Source organism: Diceros bicornis, chromosome 5 (assembly GCF_020826845.1).
Source record: "Diceros bicornis minor isolate mBicDic1 chromosome 5, mDicBic1.mat.cur, whole genome shotgun sequence".
NCBI lineage: Eukaryota > Metazoa > Chordata > Mammalia > Perissodactyla > Rhinocerotidae > Diceros > Diceros bicornis.
Window position 1 is genome coordinate 89,270,419 of NC_080744.1, and position 15,047 is coordinate 89,285,465.

The 15,047-nt window shown below is 38.6% G+C and overlaps 1 protein-coding gene across 1 annotated transcript in view; it reads right to left on the minus strand.

Annotated features, from left to right (window-relative positions):
- Positions 1 to 15,047, minus strand: part of SV2B (synaptic vesicle glycoprotein 2B) — a 187,113-nt gene that overhangs the window by 13,984 nt on the left and 158,082 nt on the right. The window contains exons 8-9 of the mRNA XM_058542390.1: positions 14,637 to 14,725; positions 11,934 to 12,098 (exon numbers count right to left, since the gene is read on the minus strand). Coding sequence (XP_058398373.1) covers positions 11,934 to 12,098; positions 14,637 to 14,725 — 254 coding nt within the window. The remainder of the gene's footprint in view (positions 1 to 11,933; positions 12,099 to 14,636; positions 14,726 to 15,047) is intronic.

The following is a 15,047-nucleotide window of genomic DNA, read 5'->3' on the forward strand; positions in this document are numbered from 1 at the left end:
CTAAACTGCTCCAAAAGTCATATCTATTTAGTCACCATGTTTTAGATGTGATGGCATCACCCTCAAGAAACTCAGTTTAATTAAAGAGATAAACAAGAAAACTGACAATTAAAATTTAATGTGATAATTATCAAGATAGAAGTATCTTGATATACGCTATAAAATCACCTCAAAGGGGGCACTTGTGATCCAGTTGGGAAAAGCGTGAGAAGAACTTATCCTGAAGGGCAAGTAAAAGCTATCTAAGCAAAGATGTGGAGGAAGTGTATTCCAGGCAGAGGGAAGAGCATGTGCAAAGACACAGAGGCATGTAATATATACATTCTAAGCGCCTTTTTTAAAAAGTAGAAAAATCTCCTTCACATAAATTATATCACCTTTCAGTGAGAAAATAAGTAAAGGGTGTAGTTCCCCCAAACTTCCACACATATACCCTACTGTAATAAGCCTTCCAGATAGTGTGAAATAAAAGAGAATTCTTCAGAAAAGAACTGGAACCCTAGTCTCTCACACATGATCTCATATCAGGTCCTAATCTGAGGTAAAACAAAGCACAAATAAGAGGATGATTCCCTCCAAAAGATATATGCTTAATTTGCTTAAAGAATGGGGGAAACAGAAAGTCTTGCCTCAATATTCTATATGACTTCTTAAATTCTCCAAATGTAGGCATCAGGCCTTTACTTTACCTCTGACACCACTCTCCAAAAAATGAAGAATGGAGTTCAACTACCAGGGCTTAATCACCAAAAGATCTCAAAAAAAGAAGAGGAGAAGAAAAGGAGAAAAAGTACACCTATACACATGATATTCAAACAGCTAAATAAATTATCAGGGGAAAATTTTTAAGAGAAAAAAATTGTGTTGTATACAGTAAAACAAATTTAAGAATAAATCAGACATCATCAAAAACTATGCAAGCCAAAGACAACGGGTGAAATCTTTAAATTTCTGAAAGAAAAAACTGCCAACCCAGAATTCTATACTCAGCAAAAATATCCTTCAAAAATGAAGGAAAAATACTTTTCAAACAAACACTGGGAAAATTTATTGCCACCATAATTGCTTTACAAGAAATAGTAAAGGAAGTTCCTCAGCCACAAAGAATATAATACCTATTTACATTTGAAACTTGGATCTTCATAAAGAAATGAAAATTTCTAGAAAAAGTTAAAAGTATGTATAAAATACATTTTTTTATTTTCTCAATCACTCTAAAACATAACTGAATGTCTAAAGCAAAAATAGTAGCAATATATTGTGTTCTTACAGCATATGTAAAAGTAAAATGTATGACAACAGCATAAAACACGAGAGGGAGAAAACGAGAGTGTTCTCTTGTAAAGTTTTTACACTACCTGTGAAGTAACATAATATTATTTGAATGTAGATTGTGATTAATTAAAGATGTACATTGTAAGCTCAAGGCAACAAATAAAAATTTTTTAAAAGAGGAGTAAAAAATAAGCCAGTAACAAAGGTAAACTGAATTATGAAAATAATCTAAAAGAGGGCAGGAAAAAAGGAATAAAGAACAGATGTAACAAATAGAAAACAGCTAGCAAGATGACAGATTTTAATCCAACCATATCAATAATTACAATAAATATAAATGTTCAAAACACACTAATTAGATAGAGATTGTCAGATTGGGGGGAAAAGTGGAACCCAACTATATGCTATACCCAAGACCTGCTTAACCATAAGAACATACATAGGTTAAAAGCAAAAAAAAATGTAAAAAGTAGACACTGATCAGAAGAATGCTGGAGATTCAGATAATATCAGATAAAGTAAACTTTGAATGAGGGATATCATCAGAGATTAAGAGGTACATTACATAAGGCCTGAAACCATGAAACTTCTAGAAGAAAACATAGGCAGTACACTCTTCGACATTGGTCTTAGCAACATATTTTCAAGCACCATGTCTGACCAGGCAAGGGAAACAACAGAAAAAATAAACAAATGGGACTACATCAAACTAAAAAGCTTATGCACAGCAAAGGAAACCATCAACAAAACAAAAAGACAACCTAACAATTAGGAGAAGATATTTGCAAACCATATAGCTGATAAGGGGTTAATCTCCAAGATATATAAAGAACTCATGCATCTCAACAACAAAAAAACTAACAACTCAATTAAAAAATGGGCAAAAGACCTGAACACACATTTCTTCAAAGAAGATATACAGATGGCCAACAAGCACATGAAAAGATGTTCAACATCATTAACTATCAGGGAAATGCAAATCAAAACTACAATGAGATATCACCTCACATCCATCAGAATGGCTATAATTAACAACATAGGAAACAACAAGTGTTGAAGAGGATGTGAAGAGAAGGGAACTCTCATACACTGCTGGTGGGAGTGAAAACTGGTGCAGCCACTATGGAAAACAGTATGGAGATTCCTCAAAAAATTAAGACTAGAACTACCATATGATCTTGCTATCCCACTGCTGGGTATTTATCCAAAGAACATGAAATCATCGATGCGTAACAATACATGCACTTCTGTATTGCAGCATTATTCACAATAGCCAAGACTTGGAAGCAACCTAACTGCCAACCAAGGGACGAAGGGATAAAGAAGATGTGGTATATATACACGATGGAATGCTACTTATCCATAAGAAACAATGAAATCCAGCCATTTGTGACAACATGGATGGACACTGAGGGTATTATGTCAAGCGAAATAAGTCAGAAGGAGAAAGTCAAATACTGTATGATCTCACTCATAAGTAGAAGATAAAAACAACAAAAAACAAACACATAGAGACAGAGAATGGATTGGTGGTTACCAGAGGGGAAGTGGGGAGGGAAGAGGGTGAAAGGGATAATTAGGCACATGTGTGTGATGATGGATTGTAATTAGTCTTTGGGTGGTGAACATGATGTAATCTATGCAGAAACAGAAGTATAATGAGGTACACCTGAAACTTATATAGTGTTATAAACCAATGTTACCACAATAAAAATAAAAGTACATTACAAATGATAAAGGCATCAATTCACATATAAGACACAATGAGTATAAATGTGTATGCACCTAACAACAGAGCTTTAAAAAAAGGAAGTCCTAACACATTTCAATTTCTAAGAATCAATATCATACAGACTGCATTATCTGGCCATAACATAAATATATATATAAATGATAATTAACAGCATTTTGACACTTAAAATGCCCTTCTAAATAACTTGTGAGATGAAGAGTGGAAATTATAAAATATATATTAGTAAACATTAAAAGTTATGTGATGCAGCTAAAGCAAAATTGGAGGGAAATGTATATAGTTGAACTTATTCACTTTTTTAAAAAATCAAGAAATATGATAAAGAAACTAAAAATAAGAAATAAACAAAGAAAAAAGTAAGTCTAAAGAGAGGAATACAAAGAAGCATAACATAATAAAACACTGATCCTTTGGAAAGACCAATAAATATGCAAAACTCTAGGAATACTGATTGTAAAATAAGACAAAAAGTACAAATGGACAGTATAAAAATATGATTGTACAAAAAAAAGGGGGATTTATAATTACAGATCCAATAAAGATTTAAAATACCATAAGACAATGTTATGAATAACTTTATGCCAATATACTTAAAACTTAAATAATTTTCCAAAAAATGAACTAGCATACCTGAATAAATTAATGCCATTTAAAAATGAATTGGTAATCAAAATCTATTGCCTCAATTGATGGCAAGCTCAGATGGTTACAGAGGCTAGCTTTACCAAACCTTCAAGGAATTAACCATCCCTATCTTATACAATTCGTTTTAGAGAAAAGAAAAAGAGGGGCTGGCCCAGTGGCATACCGGTAAGTGCACGTGTTCTGCTTTGGCAGCCCAGGGTTTGCAGGTTTGGGTCCCGACCGCACACCAATGCACCACTTGTCAAGCCATGCTGTGGCAGCATCCCATATAAAGTAGAGGAAGATGGGCACGGATGTTAGCCCAGGGCCAATCTTCCTCAGCAAAAAGAGGAGGATTGGCCACAGATGTTAGCTCAGGGCTGATCTTCCTCACAAAAACAAAGAAAAAGAAAATATATCCCTGATACCAAAGTTGAATGAGAATAGTATAAGGAAGATATAGACCAATCTCACTTATGAACAGATGCAAAAGTCCTAAATAGAACATTAGTAAATCAAATTTGTCAATATATTGCCATGAAAAAAAATTTACGACTAAGATATATCCCAGGAATCAAGCGTGGTTGAATTTCAGAAAAACTATTACTTTACTATATCATATTAAAGGTCCAAGGAGAAAATCATATGATTATCCTAATAGATGCAGAAAAACATTTGACTGATTCAGTAACCTTTCATGATAAAAACTCTCAGTATATCTAGAATAGAAGAGAATTTCCTTAACTTTATAAAGGACATCAACCAAAAACATACAGCAAATATCATACTTAAAGGTAAGACACCAAAAGCATCCCAGTAAGTCAGGACACTCATTAGCACTGCTTCTGTCCATCGCTGAACTGGAGGTCATGACCAATGCAATACAACAAGAAGAGAATAAAATTATAAGGATAAGAAAGGAAGAGATAAAACTGTCATTAATTGTCAATATGTTTGCCTAATAGAAGAACCAAGCAAATCTACCAAGAAACTATCAAAACTAATGAGAGAGTCGGATAAATGTGCTGGATCAAAAAAAAAATCATGTATAAAAGAAAAATAAAAAGGAAGAGGAGGAAGAAAAGAAAGAGGAAGAGAGTAGGAGGAGGAGAGAAGAGGGCGGAGAGTATGAAGAAGAGGGAGTTGAAAGGAAGAGAAGAAGAGGCGAAGGAGGAAGAGAGAGGAGGAGGAGAGAGAGGAAGAAGATGAGACAGTGGAGGGGGAGAAGGAGAGGAGGAGGAGAGGGGAAAGACCCCACTCACAAGAGCAACAAGAGCAATAAGGTACCAACAATAAGCCTAACAAAATACGTACAAGATCTGCATAGAGAAAATTGTAAAATATTATTGAAGGACATAAAGGAATGCCTAAGTAAATAGAGACAAATACAACGTACAATGATTGGAAGATTCGATATTGTAAAGACGTCCCCCAATGAATCCAGACGTTCTATGTAATTCCAATCAAAATCTCAACCATTTGTTCTTAATGGAATTGTAGAACTGGATGCTAAAACTCATGTGGAAGGAGCACAGGGACAAAACTAGCCAAGAAAAATGTTAAAAACTAGGTGGAGGAACCTAATCCTCTTAGAAACAAGATTAAACAATAAAGTTATGGCAATTAAGTCAGTGTGGTTTTGGTAAAGGGAGACAAATAGGTCCATGGAACCAGAGAGCCCAGAAACACAATAATACAGGTAAGGAAACTTGACATAGCGATAAACAATAGAAAAAAGATAGGCAATTTCATGAACTTTGTAGAGACAATTAGCTATTCATATGGGTGGGAAATCAAACTAGTTACTCTCTCATACACAGAGAGCAAGCCACGGTGGCATAGTGGTTAAGATTCAGTGCTCTCACCGCCAGGGCCTGGATGTATTTCCCAGTTAGGGGACCACACCACCCATCTGTCAGTTGTCATACTGTGACAGTTGCATGTTGCTGTGATGCTGAAAGCTTTGCCACCGGTATTTCAAATATCAGCAGGGTCACCCATGGTGGACAGGTTTCAGCAGAGCTTCCAGACTAGGAAGAAGGAGCGGGCCACCCACTTCCAAAAAAATTGGCCACGAACACCCTAGGCAGTGTCTGATATAGTGCTGGAAGGTGAGAGGATGGCACAAAAAGACTGGGCAGCGCTCCCTCCCGCCACACACAGGGTCACTAGGAGCCAGAATCGACTCAATGGCACTAACAACATACACAGAGACCACATCCAGATAAATCAAGGATCCAAATGTGAAAGATAAACTTTAAAACTTAAAGAAAAAAGTAGAAAATTGTTTTATGACTTCAAACACAAAGGATTTCTTAAATAACAGCCAAAAGGCATAAACCTTACTGGAAAGGTGCCAAATTTGGCATTAAAATATAAAATATCTGCACAAGAAATGATTCCATAAGCAAAGTAAGAAGGCAAGCCACAAACTGTTGGAGTCGAGAGGAGCCCGAGGAGACAGGACTACTAAATGTGACAAGGTAACCTGGAAGGGATCCTGGAACAGAAAAAGAACGTTGGGTAAAAACTGAGGAAATCTGAATGACGTATGGACTTTAGTTAATAATAACGTATCAGTCTTGGCTCATTAATTTAAACAAATGTGCCACAGATAACATAAGATATTATAATAGGGGGAACTAGGTATGGAGCATATGGAAACTTTCTGCACTATCTTTGCAATTTTTCTGTGAAACTAAAATGTTCTAAAATTAAAAGTTTATTTAAAAAAAAAACAGAAAACTTTCAAACACATAATTGACCATTGTTTTCTACACATAATTTTCAAGAACCCATGTGCTATAGACCAAATGTTTATGTCCCTCCAAAATTCATAAGTTGACACCTAATCCTCAATGTGACATTATTTGAAGGTGGGGCTTTTGGGGGAAGATTAGGTCATGAAGGCAGAGCCCTCATGCATGGGATTCGTGCCCTTATAAAAGAAGCCACAGGGAGCTCCCTCCTCCATTTCTCCACATGAGGAAACAGAGAGAAGACGGCCGTCTATGAACCAGGAAGCGGGGCCTTACCAGATACCAAATTTGCCCACACCTTGATCTTAGACTTCCCAGCCTCCAGAATTGGAAGAAATATATTTCTGTTGTTTATAAGCCACCCAGTCTGTGGTATTTTTATTATAGCAGCCTGAAGAGACTAAGACATCATGCAAATTAATATGAAAATGATAATCCAATAAATAAAATAAACAGAGCCCATGACAGGTACAGAAGAGGAAACCTGAATAGCCAATAAACATAGGAAAAGATACTCAATCCAGTTACTAGGACTGGAAAATGCAAATCAAACTACACTGAGACACCATTCACACTCATCAACCCCACAATCCTAAGAGTTAGCCCAGCTGTAGAGAAGTAGGCATACTCATCCTGCTGGTGGAGTGTAATTAGTGCCCACCCTGTGGAGAACAACCTGGCAAGGCACACTGAAGTTGAAGATGCTCACCTCCTTCCACTCAGCAATTCCACTTCCAGGTATACGGGCTAGAAAGATTCATCCATAAGAACACTTATTGCAGCATTATTTATAATGGCAAAAAATTGTGAACGATTTATATGTCCATCAGAAGGAGAACAGACAAACATGTTGTGGAATGCTCATATAAGGAAATTTAAATTAATGAAACTGAATTACGTAGCTATGTTAACCAACACAGAGAATTCTCTAAATCATAATTTTATACCAAAAACAAGTTGCAAATTTTATAGTATAGTAATTATACATTTACATATATAAGACAATATGATATTTATCTAAAATTTAAACCATGCAAAAGAATGTTGACAATGTTTATAGATATGTAAATAAATGGGAAAAGCATAAAAACACACATGAATGTAGACCACCAAATTTATGACAATGGTGATCATTACCCCTCAGGAGGGAGAGGAATCACATCAAGAAGCGTAACAGAGGAAGTAATGTTTAATCTATTTTAAAATCTGAAGTAAACATAGTATAGTTTATGATTTTATAAAGCTAGGTGCTCTGAATAGGGTTGTTTGTATTATTCTCTATTCTCTACATATTTGATATATTTCACAACAGAACAAAAAAGAAAAGAAAGGAGACAAAACGATTATTATTTGCAAAGGATTGACTTATATAACAATAACAAAGGGAAACTGTTGAAACTAATAAAAGTGCTCAGTTAGATACGAAATACACATCCAAAAATCAATAGGATTTCTATTTATTTGCAATAACCTGTGTACATGTTTGATGGGGAAAAGCAATCCCATTTTCAGTAGCCAATGAAATTATAAAATATCCAGGAAGAGTCTCAATAAGATCTATGCAGGACCTATATTAAATTACAAAATTTTACTGAGATATTTTATTAACTCTGAAGCATGATACACATTATATATTAATATGATCACTTTCAGATGTGGAATCAGAGGCTTAGACAGGTCAGAGATGGCTCAGCTGGTTACTGACAGATCAAGGCTTGGACCCAGTCCCTCAAACCATGGCTGCTTCCTCAGACCCAGAAGCCGGAAGGTGCACTGACACATTTTCCACCCCTGGCATCTTCACGAGCTTTACTGTGCTGAAACAGGCCCAGTGCAGCTGCAGAAAATTCTTATTTATCCCCAGTAAAAGGAGCCTTCAACAGTGAGGGCAACATTTCGGTGTGATGCCTGAAATCAACCTTCTCTTTTCTAGATGTGTGTTTGCCTTCTTTCCCTCTCTGCTCTCCTCACCCCCTACTATACTACACACCTCATTTTAGAGTTAAATCTGGCAAGTTTCATTCTCATTCTGAGCTATTCACCCCTGACCTTCAAGAAGAACTCAGGAGAGCTTTTCTCCTATTTTTCGCTGGCCATTTGTCTTGTGTGAATACCACTCTTTCCCATTTGAGGTTGCAGCTCTGAGTAGAACACAGCATCAACTTCCTTTTAGCAGTGAGGAAAATGAGAGATTATAACATCACTTCCTGGATCATGACCCATCACAAACAGGAGTCAGGCACATCTCCCTGATGTCCAACAAGGTTTAAATCAGATAATCCCCTTCCCCATCCTAACCGTCACAGTCATGAGCCCTGCCAAGGAGAGCTGAGAGGGTAAGTTAATTAATTAATTAGCTTATACATACTCTGGGATGAAAAGCCACCCTGTTTTTAATTAACAGTAAGAGAAGCCTGGCCTGATATTTCGTCTCAGGGTTTAAAATATGAACTTCTTCTTTTGCCTTTCTTGCATTTTCCAAAAACTCACGAATTCTGAAGCAAAAGCAGTGTGAGAACTCGGAGCCACCCGATCCCATAAGATGCACCAGGAGGCTGCAGATGGTGCTCAGGGAGCAGGCCAAAACTAATCTGTGTACTGTTGTTGCTTCTTGGGGCCAAAGAGATTGGCTGTACAGCAGAATGAAGTTTAGGTTTCAAGACGATCTCCTTTATTGACAGAGCCGGTGGGTGAGGTCTGAAGCCCTGTTTACACAAAAGTCATTTTCCCCCATGTGTGGTAGTCAATAAAATAAAAAATTTCCATCTAAATTTTAAATCAGCGAAGTGTGGATAAAGTCAAAGGAGGAAGACTGGTGCGAATGGAAGAAATGCTCCACTCAACTAAAGAACAACAGTGTAACTCTGCAAAGAGCCTTGGGGTTTTCAAAGATGAGGTGTTTCCTAGCAGGGGACCAGCAGATGGCAGCATAATTCAAGAAAAGAAACCAGGTTCTTTCACTCTTTAGATCAGTTTCAAAGGTTCCTATCTTCCAAGGAGAAAAACACCCCCTTTATTCAAAAAATTTGTTAGGGGGAGAAGGGGGGGGCGGGGCAGGGGAAGATTACGGGCTTCAAGTGATAGTGGTTGTACTTTTAGTATTCGTTGGTTAAAAAACATATATATATATAACAAGTTAAAATCAATTCATTGTAACTTTTGAAGGAATTTATATTTTAATAATCACAAAAACAGCCACATGCCCTTAAAACAGAAACATGGTAGAACATGCGTGTGTGCAGAATGTTTACATCCACTCCCAGACAATCCATGGATGCCTAGGCATCCCCAGACCCTTGGCAATAACTCTACCGTCCCCTGGGGTCCTGGGTCCACAAGATGGGACTACAGCTTTCACAAACCCTTTCTTCCTCCTCACTCTACCCAGCAGCTTGTTGAAACTTCAGGAGGCTGAGAAAAGTTAAAAGAATAGAGTTGACCAAAAGTTCCCATTTTCTGCATAGCTAAGTCTTAGAACTCCAAAACCAGCCTGTTATAAATCTCAAGGGCTCTGGCATTGCAATTAACTTTTTAACGCAGAAAACACCATGTAAAACAGGGCCTCTGGGAATGGAGAGTTTCCCAATGAGACAATATTAGTAGTTATCAAGGGTACGGGATTGGAGTCCGAATGCCTGGGTTGGGAGAGAGACATTTCTATTTATGTTGGCCATATGATCTTGAGCAAGTGACTCAACCTCTCTAAGCTTCTGTTTCCCCACCTGTAAGACAGAAAGCATATTTCTTGCCTCTTAAAGTTTTTGTGAGGATTAAATGAAATAATCTATGCATTTAAGGCAGCACCAGGCACATAGAAATGCTCGATAATGTTGGCCACCACAGTTATTATTATAGGCCTTATTATCAATGTCATTACTATCATTATTATTACTAATATCACAACAGAGTATCATTGAACAATGGGAACTTCATAAATAGTTGTCTTTTAGTGAATTTGTCTCTGCAGGGAATGGTGTCATAGTGTGGGTGACACCTAGCCATCTGTAACGTCTCTTAGTTTTCAACATTTCCCAAGTGTTCTGATAAAGCAAGGGCACCATTTCTTCCTTGGCAGTGCCAACACAAGATTTCTTGACTCATATCAAAGAGCGCTAGAGTGAGAAAGGCTGGGGAGCCTGCATCTACCACCACTGGCTTTGGAGCCATCATCCCCGCAGTGGCCACTCTCAGCAGATCACAGTGACTCTGGAGTGTCTCCACAGAGGGTGTGTGCATGCTTGGGCACGCGAATGTGTATGTTTGTGACTGAGCTTCTGCATTAAAAACAATCATCTGAAAATCTGAATTCCACGTCCACTGATAGTTGGTCCTAACCGTCCTTTCCAAAGTTCTCATATGTGTAGAAATAATATTCCCCTTTCCTTTCACACTTTCTTTCTCATCCTAAATAACAGCAAATGTTTGCTAAGGTCTGGCCTGTAAGAGCCATATGGACTCAAATGCAGAAGGCATCCTCCTTAGACTTCACCCAGACATACACTCCTTTCCCAAGTGGCTAACAGTCACCCGAGGGCCACTGCACTTGGTCACATAGGTGGGTGTGGGTAGGAGAGGTAGACTATGCACTGGAGGAGAGAATTCATGGTGTTAATTCTTGTACACCACATTTACAGGTGGTAAATATGGAGCAGTTTATATCACTGAACTATCTGAGCCACAGCATTTCTGGTGCCACCACGCAGCCTGACCCTATGAGCTTGCTAAGTACAATTCAAGAAGGGAAACAGCAGAGGAGTAAATGCTCAGCTTAGTGAATAATGTAGCCTGGGGTAAACTTTAATGTCCTGCCCTGACCCATTTGGGGGGCTGCAGAAGGCAGCTTCAAAGAGGCATTCTTAAAGCCCAATGGGCTGGACTGTCCATCTCATTTGTCTCAGGAGGAGAAAGAGCAGAAGTCAAACAGATTGAGGAAGCAGCCCAAAAAGATGTGGGCAGGACTTTTCTTATACTCCACTCATTCTTCTCTCAAAAGACAACGACATTCTTGATGACGCTGGGCCATGCTAACCAACGCTCGGAGGTAAATATTAGGTGAAAGAATAACATAGATAGTATCGTGTTAGCCTTGGCCTGGAGAAGGCTTCCAGAATCAAAGAAAAAGGTCAACAACCAGGCCATGGGTTGCTGCAGGGACCTCAGCAATGAGAGCTCTGGGCCCTCTCTCCAGGCAGGCACCATTAAGGGGCCACAGCTCTCTGTGCATCTCCATCAAAGGTGCGAGGTCTCAGGAAAGATAGTCTGACTGATGCTCCTCAGTCAAATGTCTCCATCCTTGAATGAATCAGTTACAGCCAGATTAGGGAGAACTGGGACCCAGCACAATACAGACAGAGTCACCCGGGGGAATTGTTGTGTCTCTGGCAGCCAGGATAAGTTGTGATATTGCAACAGCCTTAGAGCTCCCCGCCATATTGAATTCCTATCTTTTCAATGGCTCTTTCCCAAGAACACTCCCCAGGACTGTCACCCTGATCTGGGGAAAGCCTGTGTCTCTCACTTACTTGTCATTCACCAGTTTCCCATGTTGGTGAATCTGATTTTCCATCGTGAAGTTGATGGTGGCACCATACACATGCTCACCGAAAAATACTTTCATTTTGGACTTGTAGTCCTCATCTTGAAAATACCGGATCATATCAGGGAACCAAACTGTCAGTCCATAGTAGCTGCAATAGAAAAGTCAGAATATTCAAGCAGCAACATGCTTTATTCTTTCATGATCAGAGTCTACATTCCTGACTTGATGTAGATCAAACTCCATTTAAATGTATTAATATGGTTCATTATTAGAAAATCTAATAATATAACTCATCACATTAACAGATCTAAGGAAAAAAGTCATGATATCTCCATAGATGCTTAAAAGGCATTTGATAAAAAACAACAACATTCCTTCCTGATTAAAAAAAACACCAATAGATTGGGAATTGATGAACACTTCCTTAACATGTAAGAAAATACATATCTCAGCTCAAAAGGCAGAATCTTAACAAACAGGGAAACACTAAAGACATTCCCACTGACGTCCAGAACAAGACCAGGATAGTCATTATCACCACTACTATTTAACACTATAATGTAGGTCTTAGCCACCTCAGCTAGACAAGAGAAAGAACATAGGAATATAAAATTGCAAAGGAAGAGTTAAAACTATCTATTTGCAGATGATATGATTTTATACCTGGAAAACTCAAGATAATGGCCATTAAACATATAAAAAAGATGCTCAATCGCAGTCATTGGAAAAATGGAAGTTAAAACCACACTGTTACCATTCTGGCCTACCAGATTGTCGAAACCCCAAAGTTTGCCAAAACACTCTGTTGTGAGGCTGTAAGTAAACAGGTTCTCTCATGCATTGCTGGGAAAAGGACAAAATTATACACTACCATATAGAGGAGAACTGGTCGATGTCTAAAAAAATTACTGATGGATTTACCCCCTTTGACTCCATAATCCCATTTCTAGGAATCTATTCCACTGAAAAACTTGCCCAATAAAAAGGAGCCCACAAACACAGTTACTCATTGTAGCATTGTTTGTAACAGCAGAAGTCTGAAAACTTCCCAAGAGACTAGCAATAAGACCCTGAGTGAATAAGCGTGTTACTGTACTGTGGAGTGCTAGGCAGACGTACTATGCCGCTGTGAAGAAGAATGAGGAAAATCTCAATTTACTAGTACGAGAGATCTCCAGAATACATTGTCGAGTTCAAAAAGCAGATGCAAAACAATGTGTTCCTTTGAATAAGAAAATAAGGAAGAAATAAGCATGTGAGCATATACATATGTGTGCGTGTGTGTGTGTATATATATATGTGTGTGTGCTTGAATTTGCAAAAGGAAACACTGGAATGATGAACAGGAAAATAAAAGATAATTACAAAAAGGAGGCAGAATGGAATGGGTAGAGGGGGAAGGGGTGGGTGCAAGATTTCTCTGTTTCAACATTTGAAATGCATTACCTATTCAATAAAATTAAATTAAACACAAGTAAAACATATTTGAAAACTACCAGTGAATTGAATCCTAGAGTCTACCATCTTTGGCTTCTGAAATGTCCTCTCCTAGTTTAGCTGGAACAGGTGGAGGGGAGCAGGGTCCAGCTTCCTCTCTACATTTACCTGTTTGGGTCTCCATGAATAGGTATTGGTAGGAATTTGATAAGCTACTGGAAGAAAGTGGGTCTCCCCATGTTCCTCCCATAATCAAAGAGGTCACTGGAGCCAATTTGCTTTCCTGGGTCGAGGGAGTGTGCCTTTGGGCACGGCCAGTGGTGAACAAAGCAATTTCACAGATGGAAGTTTAAAATCTCGCTCAAAGTTCCTAATTGATAATAGCAATTTACTGAGCACTTATTATGTGCCAGAAACTACGGCAAGCACTTTATATATACACAGTGAAAAAAAAGCCTCATAATGCTGCCAGTGGGCCCCAAAATTTGCATAGAGAGAAGGGTCAAGTTATTTGGAGGTGAATGAAATTACCAAGGTGAGAGCCTGCTGTTTGAGTGAGGAGCCAGCTAACCACCTATCATAGTATATTTAATTTTCTTTATTGTAGGGCACATTATTGCAGTTTCACTGTTTTATCTATTTAATATTCACAGTGACACTGATGGCTGCCTACTCAGCATTCATTCCTTGCTTCTTCCTTGGGAACAGAAACTTGATTTTCTTCAAGTATCAACTCCCAGGAAAGCTAAAGTTACCTTCAGCTCAGAGGCAAATCCCGTTTAGCCTCAAATCACTGAGAGACCACACATCTCCTTCACCAGTGATTAGTTTAGCCCTATGCATGTGACACACATCTAGCTAATATAATGGGGAAAGTCTGCTGGGGGGATCCTGAGAAAGATTTCCTCGCTGTTAAAAAGGGAATCTCAGAGAGGCAGCCTCTTCCTCCTTGGGTCATTCACCCATGTCCCTTGGCAGGACACCAAGATCAATGCAGGCATCTTGCAAGCAGGTGAGAACCAGCCTGAGGCTGAAACTCCTCCAGGAGCCTACTTCTCTACAGAATCTTTATTCCAAAGGATAAGAAATTTCCTCATTGTAGAAGCCTCTAGAGTGAGTTGCCTGTTACTTGCAGCCAAAAGCATCCAATCTGATACAGGGTCTATGAGTTAGAACTAATTATAATCCTCAATTTATAGATGATGCACCCGAGGCACAGGAGAATGAATGAACTTAAGACAGAACTCACCTTAAAGCCATAGTGAACCAGACCACGGCCAGAATCAGCGTGTTCATCCTGTAGGGCCCCATCACACAGTACAGAGCATTATCCCACACCTATAACCCACACCAGAGAAGGGTTATTAAAGGAACTTGTGACTTGGCAGAGCTCATTTCTAAGATTTTCTAATAAGTTGCCTAGGAACCCATGGAAAGAATGGACAAGCATTATCTCCCAGAGGTGGCAATTCTGTTCAAACAACAAGGAAAGTCTCTTCCCTTCTTACTGGCTGGCCTCAACCTCTAACAGTCTTGTAGCATCTTCCCTGGAAACACAACAATATTCCATGCATGTGATCAAAAGCACAGACTGGGAATTTCAAGGCACTGAATAATCCTGAGTAATGAGTTCTGCTCCCTGCCTGTGGGGACAGGGACG